Source organism: Diorhabda carinulata, chromosome 6, assembly GCF_026250575.1.
Source record: "Diorhabda carinulata isolate Delta chromosome 6, icDioCari1.1, whole genome shotgun sequence".
In the NCBI taxonomy this organism is placed as follows: Eukaryota; Metazoa; Arthropoda; class Insecta; order Coleoptera; family Chrysomelidae; genus Diorhabda; species Diorhabda carinulata.
Genome location: NC_079465.1, coordinates 22309769 through 22335500, shown reverse-complemented (window position 1 = coordinate 22335500; position 25732 = coordinate 22309769). Strand labels below are relative to the sequence as shown.

The 25732-nt window shown below is 31.1% G+C and overlaps 4 protein-coding genes across 6 annotated transcripts; 2 read left to right on the top strand and 2 right to left on the bottom strand.

Annotated features, from left to right (window-relative positions):
- The first annotated feature begins 472 nt into the window (after positions 1 to 472).
- LOC130894814 (uncharacterized) lies at positions 473 to 4956 on the top strand. 2 transcript variants are annotated; one of them, XM_057801808.1, is made up of 6 exons: positions 473 to 747; positions 2868 to 3192; positions 3258 to 3483; positions 3625 to 3813; positions 4462 to 4703; positions 4758 to 4956. In XM_057801808.1, the coding sequence occupies exons 1-6, from the start codon at positions 506 to 508 to the stop codon at positions 4929 to 4931; spliced, it is 1398 nt and encodes a 465-aa protein (XP_057657791.1). In that variant the 5' UTR covers positions 473 to 505; the 3' UTR covers positions 4932 to 4956. The 2 variants fall into 2 exon arrangements, with proteins under 2 accessions (XP_057657791.1, XP_057657792.1); XM_057801809.1 differs by lacking the exon at positions 473 to 747 and adding an exon at positions 938 to 1104.
- On the bottom strand, positions 4910 to 10311 carry LOC130894815 (uncharacterized). 2 transcript variants are annotated; one of them, XR_009059395.1, is made up of 7 exons: positions 10185 to 10302; positions 9823 to 10123; positions 9517 to 9765; positions 9163 to 9325; positions 8782 to 9108; positions 6953 to 8651; positions 4910 to 5070 (listed from the first exon to the last, which is right to left on the bottom strand). XR_009059395.1 is itself a non-coding variant. In XM_057801810.1 (6 exons), the coding sequence occupies exons 1-6, from the start codon at positions 10185 to 10187 to the stop codon at positions 8642 to 8644; spliced, it is 1053 nt and encodes a 350-aa protein (XP_057657793.1). In that variant the 5' UTR covers positions 10188 to 10311; the 3' UTR covers positions 4910 to 8641. The 2 variants fall into 2 exon arrangements, 1 of the variants encoding a protein (XP_057657793.1); XM_057801810.1 differs by having other exon boundaries at positions 4910 to 8651; positions 10185 to 10311.
- Positions 10312 to 10567: 256 nt separating this feature from the next.
- Positions 10568 to 20424, top strand: LOC130894812 (protein regulator of cytokinesis 1-like). The gene is made up of 9 exons (XM_057801807.1): positions 10568 to 10743; positions 10926 to 11084; positions 11143 to 11322; positions 11387 to 11933; positions 13523 to 13695; positions 14541 to 14817; positions 16289 to 16463; positions 17541 to 17683; positions 17744 to 20424. Exons 1-9 carry the CDS (start codon positions 10688 to 10690, stop codon positions 17933 to 17935), a joined length of 1902 nt encoding a protein of 633 aa, XP_057657790.1. The 5' UTR covers positions 10568 to 10687; the 3' UTR covers positions 17936 to 20424.
- Positions 20414 to 25406, bottom strand: LOC130894811 (uncharacterized). Its single transcript, XM_057801805.1, has 5 exons — positions 23430 to 25406; positions 22714 to 22995; positions 21291 to 21529; positions 20910 to 21229; positions 20414 to 20850 (listed from the first exon to the last, which is right to left on the bottom strand). Exons 1-5 carry the CDS (start codon positions 25058 to 25060, stop codon positions 20491 to 20493), a joined length of 2832 nt encoding a protein of 943 aa, XP_057657788.1. The 5' UTR covers positions 25061 to 25406; the 3' UTR covers positions 20414 to 20490.
- Positions 25407 to 25732: the final 326 nt, after the last annotated feature.

The window sequence follows — 25732 nt, the reverse complement described above, 5'->3', positions numbered from 1 at the left end:
AATTCTGGCAACGCTGGTTAGTTATGTGTTGACGCTTTAGGTTCATCTCCAGCTTCATGGCATTTGATGGGTTCGTTATACAATGTAAACAAAGACCAGGACCGTATTATAATATATGTTGTCAGGACCGAACTGATAAAATAAATTTGATCGCATTTCTATTTTTGTTCAAATATTTATTTTCTTTTATAAAGGATCATTAAATAATCCTTGATTATTGAAAGAGACATAATATTTTTATTAATCAAACATTTAAAATAAAAAAAATTCGTGACAAAAAATATATTACGTCATTCTGATTTTTGTTTTTTTTTATTTTTTTAAAATTATAATGAACAAAATTTTTAAAAATTGTTAAAAGGATTTTGTATTGGAAATTTTTTGCTAGTATATTTTTTTAAATATTGAAGAAAATTTGACAACTTGAGATATTATAAATTGACAGGACTCCGTATTACGTTAATATAAAACTTTGACATTTAAATTCACATTTTTTTGTAGCATCATGTCTTTATCTTGTGAAAATTTCATTAAATTCCATCAGTCCACTATCAAGAAAATAGATACGGAAAAAAATTTTCTAGAAGTAAATTTAAAATCAATTAAACAAATTAAAAACGAAAGTATCGAAGAAATTGAAAACCTCAAATTTTCATTTCTCAAACAAGCATCAGGAAATATCAATAATACTAAATTAAGTTGTATACCGGTGGTTATTAGAGAAACGATTTTAGAAGAATTGGACAGGTAATATATAATTTAATAGATAAATAACATAAATTATTAAAATTCTTGTCAAATTGAGGTTAAAACGAATCGAATAGTAATTTTCTTAGTGTAATTGTATGTTATAATCGATTTAACTATCAATAGATAGATTTCAATCGAGATATCGAAATATATCAACAATCGATATTAGATTCAATGACAAGTGATATTATATGAACGTCATATACAAATTTTTATCATAAAAAAATATATTTTTAAAAATTTCATTATGGATTCCGCTAAAATTGATTCTTTATTGAAAGATATAAAGAGGCAATTCAAAGAATCCGATAAGGAATTATCGCAAGCAGTTGCCGAAGAATTTCAGATTATCGAGTAAGAAAATTTTTCAAATTCAAATTTTTTTTAAAACAAATAATAGAATTTTTAGTCGAGGTAAGTTTTAAAATAATAAAAAATTACCAAATATCCAAAATAGTAATTTCTGACTTAATTAAACTATCTACGAGGGTAAGTCGATAAAAATAGTTTTTACGATTTTATTTATTTCATTTTAACGAAAATTTTTAGAACCAATTACGAGGGTTGTTTGAAAAGAAAACAACATTCCGTAATTTGTAATTTTATTTTTAAAAATATTTGTCAAACAAGTTACGGGGGTTAGTCGATAAAAATGTTGCTATACGCCTTTACTCTTTTAATTATTACATTTTAATGAAAATTTATTGGAATGATTACGAGGGTTATTCGATGAAAACACAAAACGAACCACAATTTTTGATCTATTGTTTTCGAATGTTTATCAATTTAATTACCAGGATGAGTCGTAAAGAAAAAGAATATTTATCTTTATATATTTTAAAAATTCATTTTTAACAAAAAAATTATTGAACAAATTACGAGGATTAGTCGAATAGAAAAAAGAAATACTAATATTTGATTCCAATTTTTTTAAATATTTGTCAAATTACGAGGGTAAATCGGAAAAAATAGCAAAATTCCATTAAATTTTTATTTATTTTATTTTAACGAAAATTTATTAAAGTAATTAGGGGTGTAAGTCGATAGAAGGACTAAGCAAAACGTAATTTTTTATTCCATTTTTTTGTTTTTTTAAATTTAATATTTAAACTATGAGGGAAGTCGTAAATAAAATAACTATTTGTCTTTAGATTATTTGAAAATTCACTTTTAACGAAAATTTTATGAATAAATTACGGGGGTAAATCGAATATAAATCTAGCGAAACGCCATTAAATTATTTTTTTTTTATTTTTACGAAAATTTTTTGGATAAATTACGAGAGTCAGTCGAGAAAAAGATAAAATAAACGCAAATTTTTATATCAATTTGTTTGTTTAAATATTTACCAAACGTACTACGAGGATCAATCGATAAATAGAAGAAGCAAAAAGCGATTTTTCATTAAAATGAATATATTATTCTCAATTAAATTACGAGGGTAAGTCGTGCAGAAATCAACTATTTGCCTTTAGATGATTTGAAAATAAACTTTTATCAAAAATTTATTGGAAAAATTACGAGGGTAAATCGAATAGGAAGCAAACACAATTTTTTTTTAATATTTTTCAAAGAGAGTTTCACAAATTTTCTCCGGTCGAGAAAGATTTTCATTGAAATTGGTGCTGATATTGGAAAATTTCTCGTCTGCAGACCATATTCGTTCGAACAAACTACGAGGGTAAATCGTAAAAAAATAAAACAAATATCTGACTTTACATTATATAAAAATCCACTTTTAACGAAAATTTATCGAAAAAATTACGAGAATCAGTCGGTAAAAAGACAAAATAAACGCAATTTTTTTTAAAACAAACTACGAGGGTCAGTCGAAATGAAAAACAAAGTACAGTTCGTACAATTCACTTCAACGATAATTTATCGAATCAACTACGAGGGTAAGTCCTAAAGAAAATATCAAATCAGTATTTTTTTAAAAATTACTTAAACGGAACTACGAGGGACAATCAGACAGTAAACGTTGGAGTTTCGAATTATTTTGCAGCAAATTCAACTATTAATAATAATTTGTGAGTAACGGACATTCTGTATCAAGTATTTGCAATAGCATTTACGCGACGTTGTCAGTTTTCTATACGTTTAAAAACCATTTTTAGGGACGTCAGTTTAATTCAGAATAAATGCGATTTAATTTGCAACGATTTGCGAAAATTGAGAACCAACATGGACGAAAGACTCGTATTAATGAACAAAAACGATTTTATAATGAACATATTAAATTACAAATTATACGAAATCCAATACGATTTTTCCAAAACCATAAAACGGTTAAAGGAAAAAAAGAAAGAACTCGAAAATACCGAAGTGAATAGAACAAACGAATCGAAAATAGCTTTAACATTTATAGAAAACGAAAAAGAAATAAACGAATGCGAATTGACGCACGAAGAACAACACAAAAGCGTCAGACAACAGATGCTGGTAAATATTAACTGAACAAAAAAAAATATTCGAACGAGAAAATTGATTTCGTTTAATCGATTTAGGAAGCGCAAGAAGGATACGAAAAATCCGCGAATATTTTAGACGATTGCTTAGAAGTGATGAACAAAACTTTCTCCAACCTCATAACGCTAATTGAAGCTCACAAACGCTGCAGCAGCGACTCGACCATTGAAGAAACCATCGAATTGGACCAATTGAAAGAAATGTTGGACGAATGCAGAAAATTACAATCCACCGGTTGGAGAACTCAAGTACAAGACCTAACAGGTAGATTAGTCGAAGGGTTCAACACTTTTTGTCATTTCGTCGTTAAAAAATGTCGAAATTCTTGTAAAAACCGCCGATAATAAAAAATTATAAGTAGGACGTTAAAATTTAGACGTTTCTTTTAACAGAGCAGATTTTTAGATTTCACCGCAAATCAAGGATTAAGATTCAACGAAGAAGGACTTTTGGTTACCGAATCCGGAAGGGAAATCAGTTACGACGAAGCTGTTGAAATTAAATTATTGGATAATTTGAAATTGATCGATTTAGTTTTTCCTAAACGTATACAAAAAGTTAAAGTAGACGAATTGTCGCTACAACTTTCACAAGGTATCGAAAAAAATATTTTTTTCTTCTTTCGATAGGACCAGGTCCTGTCATTTGTGGAATTGAAGAGTTTGTACAAAATTTTAGTGTTTCCGAATAGACGTTCCACTTCAGCTTCTGTTATTCTTGGACCCGTTGAAATCTCGTAGCTATTTACATCTATCCTTCTTCTTCTTTCGATAGAACCAGGTCCTGTTCAAACCTGTTCGTTTTGCCATCTTCCTGGATCTCCCTCAGAAGCTTATGTACCAACACTTTGGTGGTCTGCGTGGGTTAATTTTAGCCCATTATGCCTTCTACGTGAACCCTTCAGAATATTTTTCGTACCCTGACCCATTTCACCACATCCTATACCCCTCACTTCTTCTTCTCTAACATCATCACTCCTTATTCGATCCCCAATGGTGACTACCTTGATGGTTCGCAGTATTTCTGCGGTTCTTATGATTCTTTTTGTTGTTGTCTCGGCTCTGATTTCTGAGACATATGTGAGAATATGTCTCACACACGTTTTATAGATTCTGATCTTGCTCTGTGAGCTCATCGCTTTATTTCTCCACACTATATATCTCAGACAGCCGGTGATTTTTGATGTTTTGATCGCCAATTTGCATCTAATGGGATTTTTTTTCTTCTAATTTTTCAAATTAGTCAGTAGCGAATCAATAGAAAGCAAAATGAGTTCCGAAGACGTGAATTATCTAAAAGATCATTTGGGTACGCCCTTAACATTAGCCCTTGCCGAAATAACTGCAGTGCAACCAAGAGATCCGATACATTATTTGGGACATTGGTTATTCAAATATAGATACAATGAAGAAATAGAAGAGATAAAAAAAATCGAAATAAATCAATTGACCGAAGAAAGGGAACGGATAGCGAAAGAAAGATGGGTGAGTAAACAACGAAGATTCATGATGTCGATTCGTTATTATTAATTTTTTAAGCACAAATTCATCGAAGAAGAAGCCAGAGCAGCGGTACTGGAAATGATCGTTAGAGCCGAAGAAACCGCGATAAGAAACGAATTATTAAGAATCGAAAGGGAAAATCAACAAGCCGAAGAACACGAAGAACAATTGGATATTGAAAATCGAGATTTAATGAAAAATATGATTTAATAATCATAATTTTTTTTCTCAACAATATTTCATTTAATGTTTCTTCGATGCTCGTTTCATCTTGAATCGACGGGATTTTTTTTCTGTCCAATATATTTTTCTTTTCCAAAATCGTCGGTACTTCTATCACCTCCGTTACCTAAAAAAATTTTCATATTTTTATTTTATTTAAAGGTAACTAAAAAAATAAAACTCCTCAACCAATTAAACAAATTTTTCAATAACGCGAATTAATTTTTTTTAGGCGGTGGAATAAAAAATTTTTCCGCGTACAATTTGTTGTTTCTAGTCCTTACAGGGTGTCGACGTATACACAGCATTAATTTGAAATTCCAGTAGTGTACAGGGTCTTGTCAAAAATAGCAGGTTGTTTCGAAATATTTTGATATATCTGCTTCGGCGCAAAAAAAATAACTTTTGGTTGAAAATTTTTGGTATCCTCATTTGAAAATCGGAGTTTCTTGGGGCGAATTGGTGGATCTGGTTGAGTTTCGCACACTATTTCGAGATTTGGTCAAAGAGAGGTTAGGTTAGACGATGTTTCGTCATCATTAGACACTATATATCGAAAAGAAACAAAACTAAGAGTTTCCTGGGGCTAATTGGTGGGTTTGGTTGAGTTTCGACACACTATTTCGAGATTTCCTGGGGCGATTCATTGGATCTTGTTGAGTTTCGACACACTATTTCGATACTAAGTCAAAGAGAGGTTAGGTTAGACGATGTTTCGTCACCATTAGACACTATAGACCGAAAAGAAACAAAACTGTGAGTTTTCTGGGGCGAATCGGTGGGTCTTGTTGAGTTTCGACACACTATTTCGATATTTAGTCAAATAGAGGTTAGGTTTGGCAACGTTTCATCTCCATATACCAAAAATAATCAAAACTGTGAGTTTCCTGAGGAGAATCGGTGGGTCTACTTCTACTGAGTTTCGATACACTATTTTTTACTCATATGTAAAAAAAATAACTTTCGGTTAAAAATTTTGAAGTATGACGTTTTTCGGCACTAGAAAATCGAAGAAAACTTTTTAAATCTTCGTTTTTATGACGGATTTATGAAAAATAATACCAAAATATACGCCTTACAATAATTTAATGATTTTCTGGTGAGATTTGTAAATAAAAATGTTTAATTTGAAACATGACACCAATCGCAACACTACTAACAATCACTTTATGTACCACTTGTCACTTCCCAGATTGTTTGTATTGATCTCCACGTATCTTTAATTGAATATTCTACTGTAGACTCTTCTTGAACATTATAGAAACATCTACGGTTAACTTTTTCCTCCAGAAACATCTAGACCTTTAATTACCACTCACTACCTCTTATAAATGATTATCCACGCCGTTGGATAGCGTGCGACTGTGTACCCGTCATGATCAACGCCGTTGGATGGCGTGCGACTGTCTACCCGTCACATACTTTCCACTATATCAAGTTAGAAGGCGTGCTACTGTATATCCTCTCAAAATTTATCTTTCTTCGCGTATAATTATAATTATTAGAGAAAAAAAATTGAATTTAAGACACATTAATAAAATTTCATTCATAAAAAATTAATAAACGAACATTTTGATATGATTTATCAGTAAGATATCGTGGGGCTGTCTAACCGTTATAACAACGACAAATCCGACGTAAAAACAAAGATTTCGAAGAAATTCGTTGATATCGAATGATTTTTCGATTTTCTAGGACCAAAAAGAAACGAAGAGAGCGCGATATCAGTTATAATTATCGCCGTTAGATGGCATGCGGCTGTATAGCCGTCGCATTATACTTTCCACTACATCAAGTTAATAACAGGCGCCGTTAGTTGGCGTGTGGCTGTGTAACCGTTACATCAACAAATCCGACGTAAAAGCAAAGATTTCGAAAAAATTCGTTGATATCGGGTTATTTATGGATTTTTTGGAACCCAAAAGGGGCGAGGGGAGCGCGATTACCAAAAAATAAAACATTTTTTTGCAGTCAAAAGTCTATCCTGTAACAGTATAAAAAACACATACCTCAAAGTGCGCTAATAAAACGTGCGGACGGACCTCGAATGTTCATCGAATTGCGCACGGGATTGGAAAACTTGCGTCAAACGTCGATTTCTAGTGGCGCAAACTTTTTTTGAACGCATTCTATATATTTATCCAGGTAAATCGTCGGAATTTGGCGCATTACATTTATACGTATATGAATAGAAATTGCGCAAAAATATATATATATTTTTAATTTATATTCGATACCAAAAGGCGCAAGATTATTTTTTTTTAATATACGCAGACTTCTAAATAATTTAAAAACGTTTGTAGCTGGGCGCAAGAGGACCAATTAATATCTTTACGTAAACGCAAATATTTTTGACCATCTTCATCATCGTCAATGTGTTTACGCTGCAAAAATATCTCAAAGGCGCAAATAATCATCTGAATGTATAATGGTGATATTATTTCACGTCAAAATCGAAATTATTCAAAACTGCATCAATTTATTCACTCTGAACAATAAACAACCGAAAATTAATAGTAAAAACCACCTCATTTGTAATTAAAAAAAAATCCCACTTCATTCACTAAAGGTCATGACCATCGGATTAGACTATTAATCTATTAAATTAAAGATGGAACTAAAAACAAGAAGAAAAACCAAAAAACCGATATCAGAATGAAATAAATATAGTGGTTATCGAAGAGATCATTATTAGAGAAGATGTACGCATCCGAATGCTATTTACAGTTTACCAAATTGCAGAAAAGTAAAAAATAATTGCAAATTATAAAATTCATCTTGAGAATCATCAATTGAACTAAAGACTGAAAGAAAAACAAAAAAAAACAGAATTAAATAAATGCATGTATGTTATTGGAGAAGATGTACACAACCGAATGCTACATAAGGTTCACCAAATTGCAATATATACAAATGTTGAACCAGAATCTTGTAATTCCTTCGATTCTGAAGCTAATAAACATCAAAATTTCTAATTACCTACATGAAAACATGATAGAAACACCTAAATTCTTCATAGGAAATTGTAGAAATAAAATACAAAAATTAATGTAGAAGAAGGGAAAATGATGAAATGAAAAAACAAGAATCCATAATAAAAAAAAGAAGTAGAAACTGTTGAATTGGTAAGGAAGAAAAATAGAGAAAACGTAGGTACAAGAAGAACCAAAACCCATATCTGGAAAGATAAACAAAAAAGAGAAAAAATTGATCACAGTTCTGAAATTTAAATTTGTTTCAAAATATTTTACACCATTAACATTTGTAAATGTAACTGATAAAGAAAGTGAATCATCAGTGACATTTTGGTTACAAGAAATATTGTAGTATCGGCACTGAGAAACATATTTGAAAATAAAAATTTTCAACATCCACTCGATTCTCATTTCTTATTAAATAATCGTTTTCCGATGTTTCCTAATGCTAGGATTGACAACTTGATTCCTACAACATTTCTTGTCAAAAATTACACAAAAATTATATTCCATAAAAAATGTATTTTCCTACGTACACAACTAAACATGAGAAAAAAATTGTTACTCAATTAGAATGTATCCTCACTTTTAAAAAACAAAACTTCTTACGCATTCTTAATAGAAAACTGGATCACCATCAAAGAATATCCACATGATTTCGTTAAACTTCTTTGAGAGTTTGAGTTTCAGGGCAACTCGAAACAAAACCGACTGTTTTGGTTATTACATAGAACTGAAAATCGAAAAAATATAAGACACACACCTTATATCGCATCCAAACTATACAAGTTTAATTTTTAACACCATAAATTATTCCCTATCATCGAATTCATTATAATGATTCTTTTAGATCATCCACTCACCCTCTTTGTTGTGGCAATGGTGGATATGCAGAATCATAACCACTTCTAGTACCAGATGTGGCTGAGTAAGATCCTCCATAACCATCAGCAGTTTGTGCGTTATAGTTTCCTCTATCCTGATATCCAGCGCTCGTTTGTGCTACTGTACCATAACTGCCCGCACTATAACCACCACTCACTGAAGCATCTGCACCGTAACCTCCAGATCCGTAACTACTTGCTGATTGATTATAAGATGTGGTACTAGTACCGTAACCTCCAGAAGTATCACCATAAGAGCCTGTACTACCAGGATAAGCACCTCCGTACCCGTTAGCTCCATTGTATCTAAAGAATTTCATACCAGAATATTGAGTATAAAAATGTATACACAATATTTACCCTCCTTGTTTGGGTACTACACTACCATCTCGTCGACTATAGAGGTCGCCTCTAATATCTCCAGCTTGCCTTCGGTCATCATATCCTCCCATAGCTCCTCTTCTGTCCTCATAACCACCCCTATTGTCATAACCGCCCTGCCTATCATATCCACCACCACGATCTAATACACAAAATTGATTTTCTTGATAAATCATCTTAATTTCAGGTCTTTTTTAATAAAAAATTAGTTTCACAAAAAAAAATATTTAAAAAACTTATTTTCTACCAAAAAAGACATAAAATCAAGACGATTTTTTCCAAAAAAAATACAAAATTCGTTAATAAAACATTGCTATTTTTTGATAGACATACCTCCATAACCACCGTAACCATCTCTCCTATTATCGTAACCACCAGGTCTACCTTCAAAACCGCCTCGATCATATCCACCACCGCCTCTTCGGTCATCATAACATCCCATAGATTGCCTACCACGTCGGTCATCATAACCTCCTCTATCACCACCACCAGATCCGTATCCACCTCTACCGCCTCCTCTATATGGACCAAAATCACGTCCGCCCCCGAAACCTCCATTTCTTCCACGAAAATCGCCGCCTCCTGTATATATTTTTATATTAAATATTATCTGTTATTATATAGATGCATGTGTTAAACCTCTGGAATAGGGTCCTCCGCGGTCTCGACCACCTCTCGGTCCTCCACCTCTACGTGGTTTCACTCTACCCTTTTCGACAGAAATTTTGGTACCCATGAATTCTGAACCGTTCAATTCTTCAATAGCTTTTTCGGCTAAAGATTGATCATCCAAATGGAGAAATCCACATCGGTTTGCAATGTCGCATTCTGCAATTGGTCCGTAAGGGGAGAAAAGCTTTTTTAGATCTTCTGGTGTAGTTTCCGCAGGTAAACTACCCACAAATACTTTTGTGGTTGTAGCCGAACGCCCGCCACGACTCTACAAATGGGATTCCTATCATTTTCCAAAAAATATATAAAATTCAAACAAATGTTTTTACCATTTTTTATTTATTCAAAACTTGTTATTTTTATTCAAGACTACCAATTATTGTTTACTATATACTCAAATAATAACGACAAGAGGCAGAAATGGTGACCTAAAATGACGTTGGCTTGTTGACAAGTAGTGTCTAGTAGTGTTGCCAACATACATCAAATAGATATAGTAACTTATCATTGAATAATAATTATAAATTTTTGGAATTTCTTTCTTTGAAAAACAGAAAATTTATTGGATATTTTTCGTATAATTTTAATTAACATATCTCTTATTAATGACAACTTTTTGTTGTCTATTATGACAGGAACGTTAATATTGGCTGTTTGTCCACGTATGTTTAGGTTATTTCTTTATTTAAATTCAAATTTTGAAATTGACTTTAATGACATTTATTAAAACTGGTAAAAGTGACCGTTACAATCATAATAATTTATTCAAGAAATCATTAATATAATATTTAGTTTTATTACGTTTTTTATTATATTTAAATAAATAATTATAATGGATACGAGTAAAGTATCTTCCCTTGAAGAATTGAAAGATTTAGATATGGATTTGTAAGTAAATATTTTTATTATCTATACTAATAATGAAAACATCCGGCTTTTAGCATTTACGTTTTTTTATCAGTAATCTTATTATTTATATTATATCAATTCCGTACATAGAATAACAAGGAAATATCGGTTGTATTACTCGCTTTTATAACAACTTTATTAATTTACTTAATTAATTCTAGTATTAATGATATCGGCTGGGCAAAAGTTATGTGGGATTCACTACAGGCTTGTTTGAAAAAATCTTTCTTAAATTGGGTAGATACAGTTTTAACCATGAGCCAAAATGAAGATGATGTTAAAGAATGGAGATCAACGTTTATGGAACAATTTGAAGACAGGTGATAATACCTTCAAATTGTTAATACATAGAAAGGTTTTTAACATATTTCCTTTCAGATGTTATGAGCTAGTTACGGACATAAGAGAATTACATGAACAAGTTCTCGTAAATATTGAGAAATATCTCAACAAAACTCAAGTTTTGTGTAAAATGCTTCAGGCGGATATGCCAGTTATTGGACAACATAAATTAGGATTATACCAAGAACAGTTTCAACTTAAAAGGCAAATGAGAGAGTGAGTTTTCTAAATTTAATCACAAATTAAATACATTGCCTGTTATTTATGTTATTATTCACAGATTAGAACAAATGGTCGAAGCTAGAATGTCAGAAGTTAATCAGTTACGTTCTAAACAGCTGGAGTTGTGTAAAAACCTTGGTAGAGAACCTATACTCATAAAAGACCACCCATTACCATCTTTAAATGAAATCTCAGACTTGAAAAAGCACATCGAACAATTGGAGCAAGAAACCTTCGATAGATTAGAAAAATTCACGACTGTTAAAGGAGAACTCATAGAAATAATCAATCTACTTGGTTACACTCCTTCTACACAATTTGAACTCGCCGTTATAACAGGAGAAGAAAGTGATTTCAAGATCACTGAAGAAAACATGGAATCGCTAGATTTATTCCTCTATAATATGAAGAAGGAATTGAATAATGTCAAAGAAGAAATTTATCAGTTGAGGACCAAAATAGAACAACTTTGGAATATGTTGGATGTTGATTTTGTCGAAAGGGAAGAGTTTCGAAAAAAATACGTTGGAGATTCACTAAATACCTTAGAAGCTTTAAGATTGGAATTGAAAAGATGCGAATCTTTAAAAAGGGCAAATATTAAGGTGAGAATTGATTAAATTTCATATCAAACATTGTTTGATGTGATTTATTTGAATAAAAATTTTAGTGAACAAATTCCATTTCAGCCCCAACAATTGTTCTATGTGTATTATTTTTGCAGTAAAGTTAAGTCATCCTCTGTATGTACCTCTATTTCACCCTAATCTTATTATTTTGCTCAATTTTATTTTTCCCCAGTACTTTATTTGTTCCCTTTAACACTAATACCTCTCCGATTATTTTTATATCTTATTTTTCTTTTCACTGCTTTGTTAACTATTTGAGAGCCACCCTAAACGTGAGACCCCCGAAATTTTGTGCAGAAAATCTAGCGATTACAAGGACTTTGGAGAGCAGGGGCTCTAAAAGGCTCTAACTTCAAAATGTAACCTTCTTCCCAACATGTTCAGCTTTGAAACTAAATTTAAAGTCATCTTCCCTAATAGGTGAAACTGGGAACATAATTATCCTGATTTCCTAAACACAAAAGGGATGTTTGGTATACACATGAGTCAAAAATACAATTGGGAACAGCCCCAATCTTTAAAACAGCAATTTGAGCCTGTGCTGGATACTTAATCTACCAAAATCACAGGAACAAACAATTGACAAGCTCTTAAGACACTCAGGGTGGCGGTTACCACCTTTAAGCTGGTACAAAACTGTATCAAGCGACTTGTGAATAAACAACCACGTGAAACCTGGATATTCTGGTATCAAAGGCAATGAAAGGGCAGACATTACATTAAAAAAGTCTAATAAACAGAAAAGCTGGAGGCTCGTCTTACATCTACACTACTACATACTAGAAGACCTGGAGACAGCTCACAACAAAAGTTTGATGGTCAGAAGAGCTGGAAACGGCTTTCTGAATAGTTGGATGGAAACCACTGGAAGGCAACACACCAAGACCCTCCTCAGGGGGGCCATACACGGTTCTAGGGGGCACTAAGGCTACTGGTATGAGGAGAAGCAACTCAAGACAATAGGAATTGTAGAAAATGCTTTTTTACTAATTACATAAAGTGGGTATCCATAATCTGAATTCCAAATGAAGAATTGCCCTTCACGGGGTCCGGGAACCATTACTATAAAGATGTAGCTGTGTTGTTCGAGAGATGTTCTTCGAATTTAACATTTTATTTGATTATCCTAGCTGAATACTTTCTTTGATTCCTTTTTCTCATTAATGTAGTCCGATATATACTCAACTTTTTGTCCTATAAGTTTTATTGGAAAATATTCCTAATTGTTACTTTATTTTATGGTGTTATTTCCATAATTTCAGTTTTATTCAACAATAGCAGTGAAAGTAATTGTGTTGAATTTATTTTTATTGTCTCTGTTTTACTCATTCTGGTTCTATCTATAATGTTGAATCTCGTTTGTTTTAGTCCTGCATTGGTGTTAAAATTTTCCCATTTTTTATACTTTGTTCTGATTTTCCTTTTTATGTATCAAATGTAATCAAATAATAAGTTTATGATATACATACAAATAATTTTTATCGAAGGAGAATCTTTTCAGATTCTGTATTTCTTAATGTTTATCAATTTGACTTGGATGTGTGTGATTATCAACATATTTTTAGGTATTTGTCGATAGACTGCGTCAAGAATTAGTGGATATATGGAAATTATGTCATTGCTCCGAATCTGTTAGATACGAGTTTCGTTTTTTCGATTCAGATACTTATACCGAAGATCTCCTAGAATTGCACGAAGTGCAACTGAAAAAATGGAAAATTTATGCTGAAGAGAACAAGTAAGTGACAACAAAAACATCTAGCAGCAACCACAACCTAATTATTTCAGTTATCTACTGTTTTCCCTTATGTAGATTCCCCCAAATTGTGTTTTTAGTGTATTTTGGACTAGTGGACATACATATCTTTGATTAGAAAGACTAGCGGTTACCAAAATCTAATTATATCAGTTAATTTCTCCCTTCCCAGATATAGATTCCCCAAAATTGTCTTTTTAGTGTATTTCAGACTAGTGGAAGTATAAATATTTGATTAGAAAGTTTAGCAGCAACAAAAATCTAATTATTTCAGTTATCTACTGTATCCCCAGATGTAGATTCCTCCAAATTGTCTTTTTAGTGTCTCTTGGACTAGTGGACATACATATCTTTGAATAGAAAGTCTAGCAGTCACCAAAATCTAATTTTATCAGTTAATTTCTCCCTTCCCAGATATAGATTCCCCCAAATTGTCTTTTTAGTGTATTTAGGTCTAGAGGAAGTACAAAAATTTGATTAGAAAGTCTAGCAGCAACAAAAATCTAATTATTTCAGTTATCTACTGATTCCCCAAATGTAGATTTGCACTCTTTTTGTTCCCCCTGGTTCATGGAGGTTGTATACAATTGTAAAACCCTTTAGATATTCACCGACTTGGAGGCAAAATGACGAAACCTAAAATTTTCCTCCATGTGTTACTTGAAAGAACCAAAGAATCAGTGGCTGTATTCTGTGTGCGTTGTAAACAGATCTCCTGTAAGGTAGAACTCACCGTTTTTCTTTGAGGAATAATGGGGTTTATCTTCGAATAGATCATTTTCCAAAAATCTAATAAATAGGAAAAAAATTGATAGATCTTATTTTAGAGACATCATTGCTTTATTAAATAAACATCACACATTATGGGATAAAATGATTGAATTAGAACAGAACGCAACAGGAGCTGACCGTTATAATAACCGTGGTGGTAAACTGTTGAAAGAAGAAAAAGAAAGGAATCTTTTATCTAAACAGATACCGAAAATTGAAGCGAATCTATTAGATTTAGCCGAAAGATACCAACTCAGACATGGTGTACCTTTTCTTACCTTCGGTAATACCATAGAGAGTTATATCAATAATTTACATGCCAACAGAGAAAACGTAAGTACAATAATTTTTTTTTTAATATAATTAATTTTTAAATTTCTTTGATTTCTTATACATTTTGATATGTTTATGTTTCTAAATCATTTTGATTTTAGGTCTCTTCTGGTATAAAATTAGTTTTTTTTAGACTGGTAAAAATTAGTCTAATTGACATAATTTTTAATCGACGAGGTTATTTTTTGTTGTATTTCAAATTGATTTGTTTCTTCTATTGTTAGTTCTAACAGAATGTTGATTATGTTTTGTCGACTTCGATTAATCCAAATTTTTGACTGTGCAGTACATTTTCTAAAAAAAAAAAAAGAACCGGAAACATCTAAAATAGACCTGGAAGGTCATATTGTCGCGATTTTATTTTATCACGGTTTATCAAGAATATTTTGGACTAATCCGTCGAGTAAGGGTAAAAAAAATTAATAACAAATGTCTTTTTTTTAGAATTTTGGGAGAAAGTTCAAATTGATCAGTGGATTTATCAATTTTTAACAAAAATAATTGTATAAGTTCATGAATTTTTGATATAAATTAATTTCAAGGGTTTATCTACAATATTTTGGACTAATTCCTTAAGTAAGGGTGAAAAAATTAATAACTAGTGTCTTTTTTCGAAATTTGGCAAAAAAATCTAATATGAGAGCTGTAAATGTATCAATTTTTATCAAAAATGTCCTTTGAAGAACAGATAATTACAGAGTTAGGGTTAGGGGTGAAAAAATTTAACAAAAAGAGTCTTTTTTTTGGAATTTTGGGAGAAAATTCAAATCGATCAATGGATTCCTAAATTTTTAACAAAAATACCCTTTAAAAGAACATAAAAAAGAATCATAAATCTATGAAAATTTTGATTTTTCCAAAAATATGTTTGAAAAATTACAAATTTTGATTTTGGAGATCTTTTTTTACTTGTTTATGACAAATATATAACACCATGAAATTTCATTTTTAACCTCAGTGTTCAATGGAAAAGATATTTCCACTATTTTCTTGATTATGGAATAAAATGATTAACAAGTTTTTCCATTGAATACAATAAGTACAAAAAATAAAATTTTGAAGTGTTTTTACTTTATATAAACAATAAAAAAGAATATTTTTCATATTTTTTTAGAAAAATAACAATTTTTTACTGATTTAATTATCATCCCCTAAGATTTTACTACCCCCGTAAATATTTTTAATAGTAAAAAACTTCACAGGCAATTTTTGTGTAAAATTGAAAAATCTACAATTATGATTTATAGTTTTTTTGGAAAACAATTTTTATCAATATTTTTTACGTCTATGAGTCAAAAAACATTTTTACAGATCTATTTGAAAGAAACTTCTAGGAAAAATGCAGGAATTTTAATTTGAGAACACATTTTCTTGAACCAACTTTCTATTATGTCCTTTTTAGCTCTTTTTCTTCTATTTCTAAAAATATCTAAACAAACCCCATCAAATATTGTACTAAATATTTTTTTAGGCGAAAAAATTGAAGTTGAGCGCCAGAAAACTCCAGAAAGAAGCAACAGCCATCAATCCGAGTACAAGTCACATGACATCGAAAAGAATCCTCACAGATTGTCCTTCGGCCGATCCAAAAAAATATAAATTAACTCCTCGAAAAGTTTTTACTGAACCTAAAAAGAATCCAAAACGTAAGTTAATATGTCCTTTATATATACAGCGCCGTCCAAATAAATTTACTACAATGTTTGCTTAGTAAGAGAGTCACCCTTTATATTTCTACCTTGATAATGAAAAATGATATTCAGGTACCGAATCAGGGCTATATGGTGGATATTCGATCATCTGGTTATTCTTAAAAGTTGTCCAAAAACATTTAGTGAATAAACGATTGTAGTTTGCTCTAATATCAGTAATATCATTGTTACCCTTTTTTATTGCACAATTTTTGTTAGATTTGGGTTCCGTCTGCTCTTTTTGAATTCGTTAAACCGGTTCAGGTACTAATTAAAAATACAAAGGGTTCAGTTGTTCTTAGTTGTCTGGATAACCTTTCAATTCGCTCTAGTTCATGGAGACTCTCCAAAATGATAAATCCTCCAGAGGTCACTGACTACAAGGCAAAGATTTTCCTCCATGTGTCACATGACAGTTGTGGAACCACAGAACCAACCATCTGGATCAGTGACTCTGTTCTATGTGTGTGCTCTGGGAATAGGTCTACCGGAATTTTTGTTTCCGGTCTACGTAACAGTAGTCTGAGAGGTTATGAAAGTAGATCCAGGTGTTTCGTTCCCCATAGCTTGAGATATTCCCTCATCCCCTCGCAGTTTTGGGCTCTAGCAGTAGTTGGAGTGACTCGCAAGTTTGGTATTTTATCCCTTTAAATCCAGGTATCCAGACTACTGTCCTTTTGCCAAACCGATCAATTTCAATTTTGATAAAAGGAAATTGATGTTTGATATAATCGAATTAACCGTAAACAAAACTATTCGTAATTGTTGTTATTGAGGTTATGTTTAAGAAAATTCACACCGAAAAGTTAAATGAGAGTTCCAACGTTATAAACAGTAACACTCAGTACAAAAAAAAACAGTTTTCAATAATACAGAGTGTAAAAAAAAGTCGTGGTAGTTAAACAGTTTCTTTTTCGAATAGTGGAGTACTGTAAACAAACTAAGTGATAAAGCACTGAATAGGTGTGATTATTAAGGAGAAAAGACAAATTTTTCATTTGCAGTTCGTTTCGAATGAATATTTTTTTTTAGAATTGCAGGTGCCTAAAATTTTATTAACAACATTGAGCAAATCTAAACGTTTATCTGTTGAAAGGAAGAAACGTTTGGATAAAATTCGACGATTAAGCAGGCAAAAGGAGATGCGTGACAGTTCGACGTACATCGAATTTCAGGTTAAATATTTATTGCGATAGCTGTATCATGATGCATAATTTGATTTTTTTCTTTTTTAGAATGATTTGTCAAATCGAGTAGATTTGCGTAGCACTATGAACGTGGCGCTGGATAACGAGACTGTCGTTAAAGAAACATTTAAATCTCCCGCTCGACAAAGCGGAAGAACACCGAAAAGTGTGGGAAAAAAGTCTCCGAATCTGCCCAATAAACTGACAGCTGTCAAAAGTCAAATCAAATTGATTTTCTAATAGATTTATATTTTTGCTTCTTAGTTATTTTATAAGAATTATTAACGAGTTTATATATATATGTTAATATTTTATGTTTAATCCACGGGACTCGTTTTTGTTTTTTCAAAAAAAATGATTGATTTTTTTTTAAAATGTATTTCAAAATTTTCATTCCTTTGTCTCTTTTCGTACATAATTTGACATTCTATTTTCCTTTGCAATTTCAACTCGAATCCTTCCATTTTTATTTCTTGATACATATCATGATCCCATCCCTTTTTAATTGCAGTTGTAAGCTTGATCTTTTCCTTTTGCCCTTTTTGTCATGAGAATTTCCTGCTTCATGTTGCAATTTTTGCTGTGATTTTGTTATTTAATCTTTTTTGGAATATATTTTGACCAAATCTTTTCTTTTTATATATTTTTTTGGTAAATTTTTTTATCAAATCGTTTCTTTTATTATTTTTTTGTTACATATTTTGTTGTAATCCTTTCTGGTCCCTTTTCGTACATATTTTGATCCCATCCTTTTTTTAATTACAGTTGTAAGCTTGATCCTTTCCTTTTGCCCTTTTTAGACACATTTCGACCTCATCCTGTGTCCGGTTACAATACCAACTTGAATCCTTCCATTCTGTCTTCTTTATCATGAGAATTTCCTGCTTCTTGTTGCAATTCTTGCTGTGATTTTGTTATTTAATCTTTTTTTAAACAGATTTTGACCAAATCTTTTGTTTTTGTATATTCTTTTGGTAAATTTTTGATCAAATCGTTTCTTTTATTATTTTTTTGTTACATATTTTGTCGCATTCCTTTCCTTTTGTCTCTTTTGGTACACATTTTGACCTCATCCTGTTTCCGGTTGCAATTCAAACTTGAATCCGTTCCTCTTGTCTCTTTTCGAACATATTTTGACCTCATTCTATTTTCCTTTGCAATTTTAACTCAAATCCTTCCATTTTGTCTTTCTTGATACATTTTTTGATTCCGTTCTTTTTTCGATTGTAGTTATAACCTCGATTTTTTCTTTTGTCCTTCACACACATTTTGACTCCATTCTGTTTTTAGTAGCAATTCTCTCATTTTATCTTTTTCAAAGATAAAACGTGTTTTGACCAAATATTCTGCTTTTGTCTTTTTTGTCACACATTTTGGTAGTTACATGCTGCTTGTTGCAATTTCTAATTGTATTTTCTCATTTTGTTGTTTCCGAAACATATTTTGACCAAATCTTTTGCTTTTGTATTTTTTTGTTATATTTTGTCCCTGTCCTTTTCTTTTATCTCTTTTGGTACACATTTTGACATAATTCTGTTTTCCGTTGTAATTGTCAACTTGAATTCTTTCATTATGTCTTCCTTGACATACATTCTGATCATATTTTGCTTCCTGTTACAATTTTCCCATTTCATCTTTTCTTGAAAACATATTTTTACCAAATCTTTTGCTTTTGTATTTCTTTGTCATATATTTTGATTAAATATTTTCCTTTTGTCTCTTTTGGTACACATTTCGCCCCATCCTGTTTTCGGTTGCAATTCCAACTTTAATCCTTCCATTTTGTCTTGAGAATTTCCTGCTGCATGTTGCACTGCTTGTTGTGATTTTGTTATTTTTTAAACAGTTTTTTACCAAATCTTTTGTTTTTGTATATTTTTTTGTTAAATTTTTGATCAAATCGTTTCTTTTGTCTCTTTTGATACACATTTCGACCCTATCTTGTTTCTGGTTGCAATTCCAACTTTAATCCTTCAATCTTGTCTTTTTTAATGCATTTTTTGACCTCATTCTACTTCTTGTTGTAATTTTTACTTGAATCCTTCCATTTTCTCTTTCTTGATACATATTTTAATCCCATCCTTTTCCCAATTGCAGTTGTAACTTCGGCCTTTTCCATATTTATATCATTTTTTCAGTTGCCGCTTCTACTTTTCCAACAATTCCAATTTTTGACTTAAATTTTCTCCTATTTAAGTAATTTTCCAGTTTGTGCTTCCACTCTATCCAAATTTCATCATTTGTTTTGTCTCCTTTCACATTTTCATTAATTTCATCTAGTTTCTGCTTCCATTTCTCCTACATTTCCAAAATTTTGACTTTAGTCCCTTATCTCAATAATTTTCTCAGTTATTATTTCGAATTTTCTTATAATTCATTATTACTTCATTCAACTCTAACTCTTTCCTCAATTTTTTTCCTCTATATAAAAATTCTTTTTGGATTTTAATTTTTGATTACATATAACACCAATTATGATATATAATTTTGACTGATTTCGCAATTTTGGATGGTTTTTTTTAAAAAAATTGAGTCCTGCATGACAATCTGTACAGTATTTTTTTAAATATTATACTTATTATTTTTTTTATAATAAACTCATATTTTATTTTTTATTTTTAACAGGTGCGTAGAAAAAAAAGGTAACGGTACTTAACTTACTAACAAATTAGCATTAAATCTGTGATAAATTTTCAAATAAAAAAAAAATGTCGCATAGCAAATTAAAATATTTATTTTTCCTCCCCTATAAGCAATTAAAACAATTATAGAATATAAATTAATAAAAAACAAATTTAAGTGTCACCGAAATTTATAGCCTTCCGTATACGATCAACTTTACTATCACAAGTCTTGATAGCAATCGGTTTCATTTCCTCATAAGGCGCTATATAACCTTGAGGTTTCACATTCTTCGCTTTATTTTTCATATACTCCTCGTATATTTCTTCTACTGATTTACCCTTCACCACTGGTATAACGTGATGACGAGCTATGCGCAACATTTTTTCTGTTACTCCGACGCAATCTGCGGATGTCGGTAGAAATAATTTTTTCGTCAATCTACCCAAATTCGATGCAAAAATTTTGAATTTTGGATGAGTCGGTAGGACGTTTTGAGATCTGAGTGCTTCGTAAACTGCCAATTGAAGTTTCTAAAAAAAATTTAAAATTCATTATTATTCCTAATAAATCGATTAAATAATTTTGTTACCTTCTTATTATTAGTGGTAAGTTCTTTGGTTTGTCTATTTTGCGATAGACTGAAATCGCTCTTCGTTCTGGAATTCAAAGATCTGGTATCGATTTCGGATGAGGACGGCGCTGATTGGCATCTAGGGAATTTGCTAAGCGGTTCGTCTTGAGAATCATCCGCGCGTTTCCTCTTCTCCTCCATACCAAAATCTAATCTTTTAACCGGTGTTCGTTTGAATCCCATACTTTTCAATGGTGAACTTTTACTCGGTGACATAAATAAGGCTCTTTTTGTAGCCGAAGTCTTCAGTTCATTCGTAGATAGTGTTCCCGATGTACCTTATATTAACGATATTACAAAATAATCATAATAATAACAAATACTTATTAAATCACTTACTTGGTAATAATCGACCGGATTTTTTATTTTCTTCCGGACTGTGGAACAAAGTTCTTTTTGCGGATAAAGTTAACGAAGAATCTGATTTTTCAATTTCCCCTGTAACTTTACGAAATCTCATCGCTAATTTTTTTTTAGCTGAACTACTGGGCGTTCGAGTTTTTTTCCTTGGACTTTTTCCGGGTGTTTTCTTCGGGGTTTTCCTAGGGCTTCTCCTTCTGCTCAACAGGTCCATTTTTCTAATATATAAAAATTCGTACATTTGATAATTAAAAAATCATTTTTATCATTTTAAAATAATGAAGCATACGAGCAAGCGAGTCCGATCCTATAGTTTGTTTACATTACCAAACGAGCCAATCAAGTGGCGAGAAATTTTTAGAAATGTCAATATTTAACGGCGGTTCTAATATTATCTATTCAAATTACAGCTAAAAATTGAATATGGTTATTCAATAAAAAAATTATCATAACTAATACTTGATATTGATTTTTTCAATTTTTTATTTTGAAAATCATAACTAGATTTATTTCACAAGAAGCTTTCGAGCAACTCCGGTCCTGTTGTTTGTTTACATTACCAAATGAACCTACAAAATGACGCGAAACTTTTAGAAATGTCAATATTTGACAAGTAGAAACATTGGAAAAATCTAGAATGTTTGAATTGGATATAAATATACTCAATTAAAGTATTGAAATATCTAAAAATTCCAAGAGAAAGTCACTTGACAAGTTAGATCGGAAGTGTAAACAAACAACAGGGCCGAATTAGCACAGACAATTCTAATAAAATGAGTTTTTAAAAATTAGAAATTTCACTTTTAGATGACAAATAAAACAAATGCAGCAAATAAATTTAATACCTAGTATTTGAGAAAAAAAAATCATAAATTAATAGTTTGTATTAATTTTTTATTCTAGAAATCTGAGAATTTGATTTGTGTCACAAGTAGCGTTCGAGCAACTTCAGCCCTGTTGTTTGTTTACATTATCAAACGAATCAAACGAGTGGCGCGAAACTTTAAGAAATGTCAATATTTGAAAGTTTTCCTCGTAAATGTAAACAAACAACAGGACTGCAGTGGCACAGAAGCTTCTAATAAAATTCGTTACTCAAAATTGAAAATTTCACTTTTAGACAACAAATTAAAAAAAAACTATATTTTATACTAGTTAATAAAAATACATGTTATCTGCTTATGTTTAAATTATTATTTACTGGAGAATAAAAAGACAGTAAATTAAATTAATTTCTTTATATATTTAGATAAGAATGTTTACTAATATTTCTAATAAAAATTAACTTTAATTATAATTGATTATTTTACAGAAATGACTGGAGCAAAATATTCCTTTTCATATTAATTTCTCATTAGGGGAAAGATTAATTAAAATATCAATTGAAAATGTTCGCACTTACTTTGCGTCTACTAGAATTTGTCTAGCCCTAGATCCAGCTGAAAACGAACTACCCAATTGTAAATTAGCACTAGAAAACGTTATTCTTCTCCTAGCCAGATGACTGAGCCTTTTTCCTGGAGATTTGAGGTTCCATTGCGGCTTTACATTTCTTCTTTTGGTAGGACTTGCTGTATTTGTTTCAAATACTGTACAGGACGATTGCGTTTCCATACCAACATATCTTTGACCATATTTTCCACATAATTCTTCGAATTCCTCAGATAATTTACTTCTGTTGTAACTGCAAATTTATTCAAAGTGTTTTTACCTAAAACTCTTCTTATTACCACTACACCAGCACTCATAATTACAGTTTCCAGTATTTAAAGCTTATAAAAGACTCAAAGGACCGGGGGGGACAGACAACCCCTTCATAGATTCTGTACCCCTGGTAATTAGAAAAGAAGATGAATAGGGGTAAAACCAATTATTGGGTTAACCTACAGGGGGGCAAAGACTTTTCGGGGAAATTGTTACCAGAGAATGTATCAACTTGATCTATGAATACTAACAGGAGTTTTATGGGGACACCCTCGCCTCAAGACCTAAAGACCCAAAGGTGATTGTAATTTTGATTTTTGTGCGGCGGAAGAATATTTTTTTTAATTGAATATGCTTTCTAAACAATTTTTTAGTTAGCTAGATCTCATAATATAAATTTTAAATAATACTCACTATAAACCAAGACTCCTATCCTTTAAAACATCTGGAAACGCTTTATTTTTGCAATTCTCCAAAGGACAAGTGATCAGCATTGATTTTGATTCGTTTCGACTAGATTGGACATTAGTACAACTTTTCCAAAAATATCCTTTATTATTATCAATTTTCTTCAACATTTCAGTAACTGAAATGTTAATAGTGGTTAAACTACGCGGAGGTATTACCCCTTTTAAATTATTCTGTGTTCTCCTTAAAATCATATAATCTTTTTTGTCTATATTCTTTTCTTTCGGAGTAAACGACACAATTGGTACTATTACGGGAATATTTTCTTCTACATCATCTGTAAAAAGATCCGGACTTAAATTAGCGCTGTTTGGATTTTTTAAAGGCTTTTCGGGTGTAGAAGTTATTGCGAAATTATTTAAATCGATATTTTGTTGTAATTCTTCGCTATTTCTTCGGAGCGCTTCAATTGTTTCCATTTTATTAGAATCTAATAATCGATCATTTTCAAATCCTCTGAATACTTCAGAATTTGTAGAATCATCATCAAATGATTTTAGTAAATTGTTATCGTTCGATTGATTTTCCACACATATATTCTGAATATGTTCGTTATCTTGAGCAATTTTTGATATATTAACAGAAACATTTTCTTTAGTCATTTTAATATTAATTACTTCTGATACGTCAAATCTTACAGAATTCTTATCTCCCGATTCAAGAAATTTGTCATAACATTCAATATTCTCATTATTACTTACTTCTAAATCTGATTGTTCACCCAAAGTAGACATTGTAATGTTTCGAATTGAAATATCACCTTTTTCACAATTCAAATTTTCTTCATCCCCATTGTGAGATACATCCGCATTTTCACTACCCTTTAATCCCGATTCCGAGGATACACATAAAGAATTATCGATAATAGATTCGCTTTCTTTACTCGTTTCACTATTAGAAACCTTTTTGAATTTTTTTGGAGTCGGAAAGCAAAATGAGTTATCAGAGTTAAAACTTTTTTCTGGCGTTAGACTAGGATACTTCCTTTTAACACTATAAACATTTTCTTTGTCATCTTTTGAAAAAATTAACGTCAACTTTTTCTTTGCATCATTAAATGTTAAAGTATTAGTAATATTATTAAAAACGAAATTTTTTAAGTGTTGTTCTCTATAAATATCTCTTTTTACCATACAAATATCGGGTGAGTTGTACTCACTTACAATTATCTGTTTACAATATGGAATTTTTATAGAAGAATTTGATTCTTCCGTATCGAAGCCCGAATAACTCATCTCTCTACTTCCAACAGATGCAGGTACTTCTGTAGTAGACGCACTAGACGGAGGGGAACTAAAAATATGTCTCGTTTCCTCGAAATCTTCCCTCTCAATTTCTAGACTAATATTAGAGTATTTATTCACTTCCGGAGTTTCTAATAAAGCATCCTCACTCAAATAAATTGGTCTATTATTCACGGTATTCACAGAATGTCTATTATCATCCATGTAAGTATCCAAATTCGATTCCAAATTGTTAGAAATATATCCGCTATCATAGTCCATACTGAACATTGAGTTTCGTAATGTTAAAGAATCCTCATTATCTTTTTTTAAATCGAACGATAAAACATCCATAATTATTTATCATTGGAATAAAATTACAACTTGAAAACACTTTTTCACTGGAAACCGCCAAAGAAGCAATTTAACAAGATGCATTATGACCTTATTTGCTTCAGTTCATTTCCCCCCACACATATCTATTATGACATTCTTCTTTTTTATTTAACATGTATATGATACAATCGTCATCTAATGAGATTTTTAATAAAAATTATTCAAAATAATATTAGAATTCAATTTCTTTTAAATTTGAGATACAAATATAATATTTAACACGTTTACTTCGTTGAATTATATATCATCTAAACGTATGGTCACATGGAGCGTGTAGAATTAGTTTCTACTTCTTTTTTGTATCTTTTTTTTTCGAAAAATAGTCTTGATTTTAGGTCTCTTTTGATGGAAAATTTGTGTAAAAAAATTAATGTTTCGACTTATTACGGTTCCTATAAAAAAATACATCACGATATCGATTAAATATTTCGAAAATTGACACTCATAACTAATTCAGCACAGAACCAGCGATAGTGTCGCTGTTTTTAGAATCAGTGCAAGAGAACTAGTTCACCCAGTTCACTGTACTGGGTCTAGAGTCAGTTCAGCCAGAGCAGTGCAATAAGTGTAATCTGGAAACGGTGGCACTGCATTTTCGTCATAGAACGAATGTAAAATATCAAAAAGTAC

Coding starts and splice junctions, on each gene's coding strand:
- LOC130894814 (XM_057801808.1), top strand. CDS start 506: ATGTCTTTATCTTGTGAAAATTTCATTAAATTCCATCAGTCCACTATC. Junction 3,193..3,257: donor GCGTCAGACAACAGATGCTG/GTAAATATTAAC, acceptor TAATCGATTTAG/GAAGCGCAAGAAGGATACGA. Junction 3,484..3,624: donor TCAAGTACAAGACCTAACAG/GTAGATTAGTCG, acceptor GCAGATTTTTAG/ATTTCACCGCAAATCAAGGA.
- LOC130894815 (XM_057801810.1), bottom strand. Junction 9,766..9,822: donor CGGAGGACCCTATTCCAGAG/GTTTAACACATG, acceptor AAATATATACAG/GAGGCGGCGATTTTCGTGGA. Junction 9,109..9,162: donor GTAGTACCCAAACAAGGAGG/GTAAATATTGTG, acceptor GAAATTCTTTAG/ATACAATGGAGCTAACGGGT.
- LOC130894812 (XM_057801807.1), top strand. CDS start 10,688: ATGGATACGAGTAAAGTATCTTCCCTTGAAGAATTGAAAGATTTAGAT. Junction 13,696..14,540: donor ATTTATGCTGAAGAGAACAA/GTAAGTGACAAC, acceptor ATCTTATTTTAG/AGACATCATTGCTTTATTAA. Junction 14,818..16,288: donor TACATGCCAACAGAGAAAAC/GTAAGTACAATA, acceptor ATATTTTTTTAG/GCGAAAAAATTGAAGTTGAG.
- LOC130894811 (XM_057801805.1), bottom strand. CDS start 25,060: ATGGATGTTTTATCGTTCGATTTAAAAAAAGATAATGAGGATTCTTTA. Junction 21,230..21,290: donor ATCCGGTCGATTATTACCAA/GTAAGTGATTTA, acceptor CGTTAATATAAG/GTACATCGGGAACACTATCT. Junction 20,851..20,909: donor TTACCACTAATAATAAGAAG/GTAACAAAATTA, acceptor AATTTTTTTTAG/AAACTTCAATTGGCAGTTTA.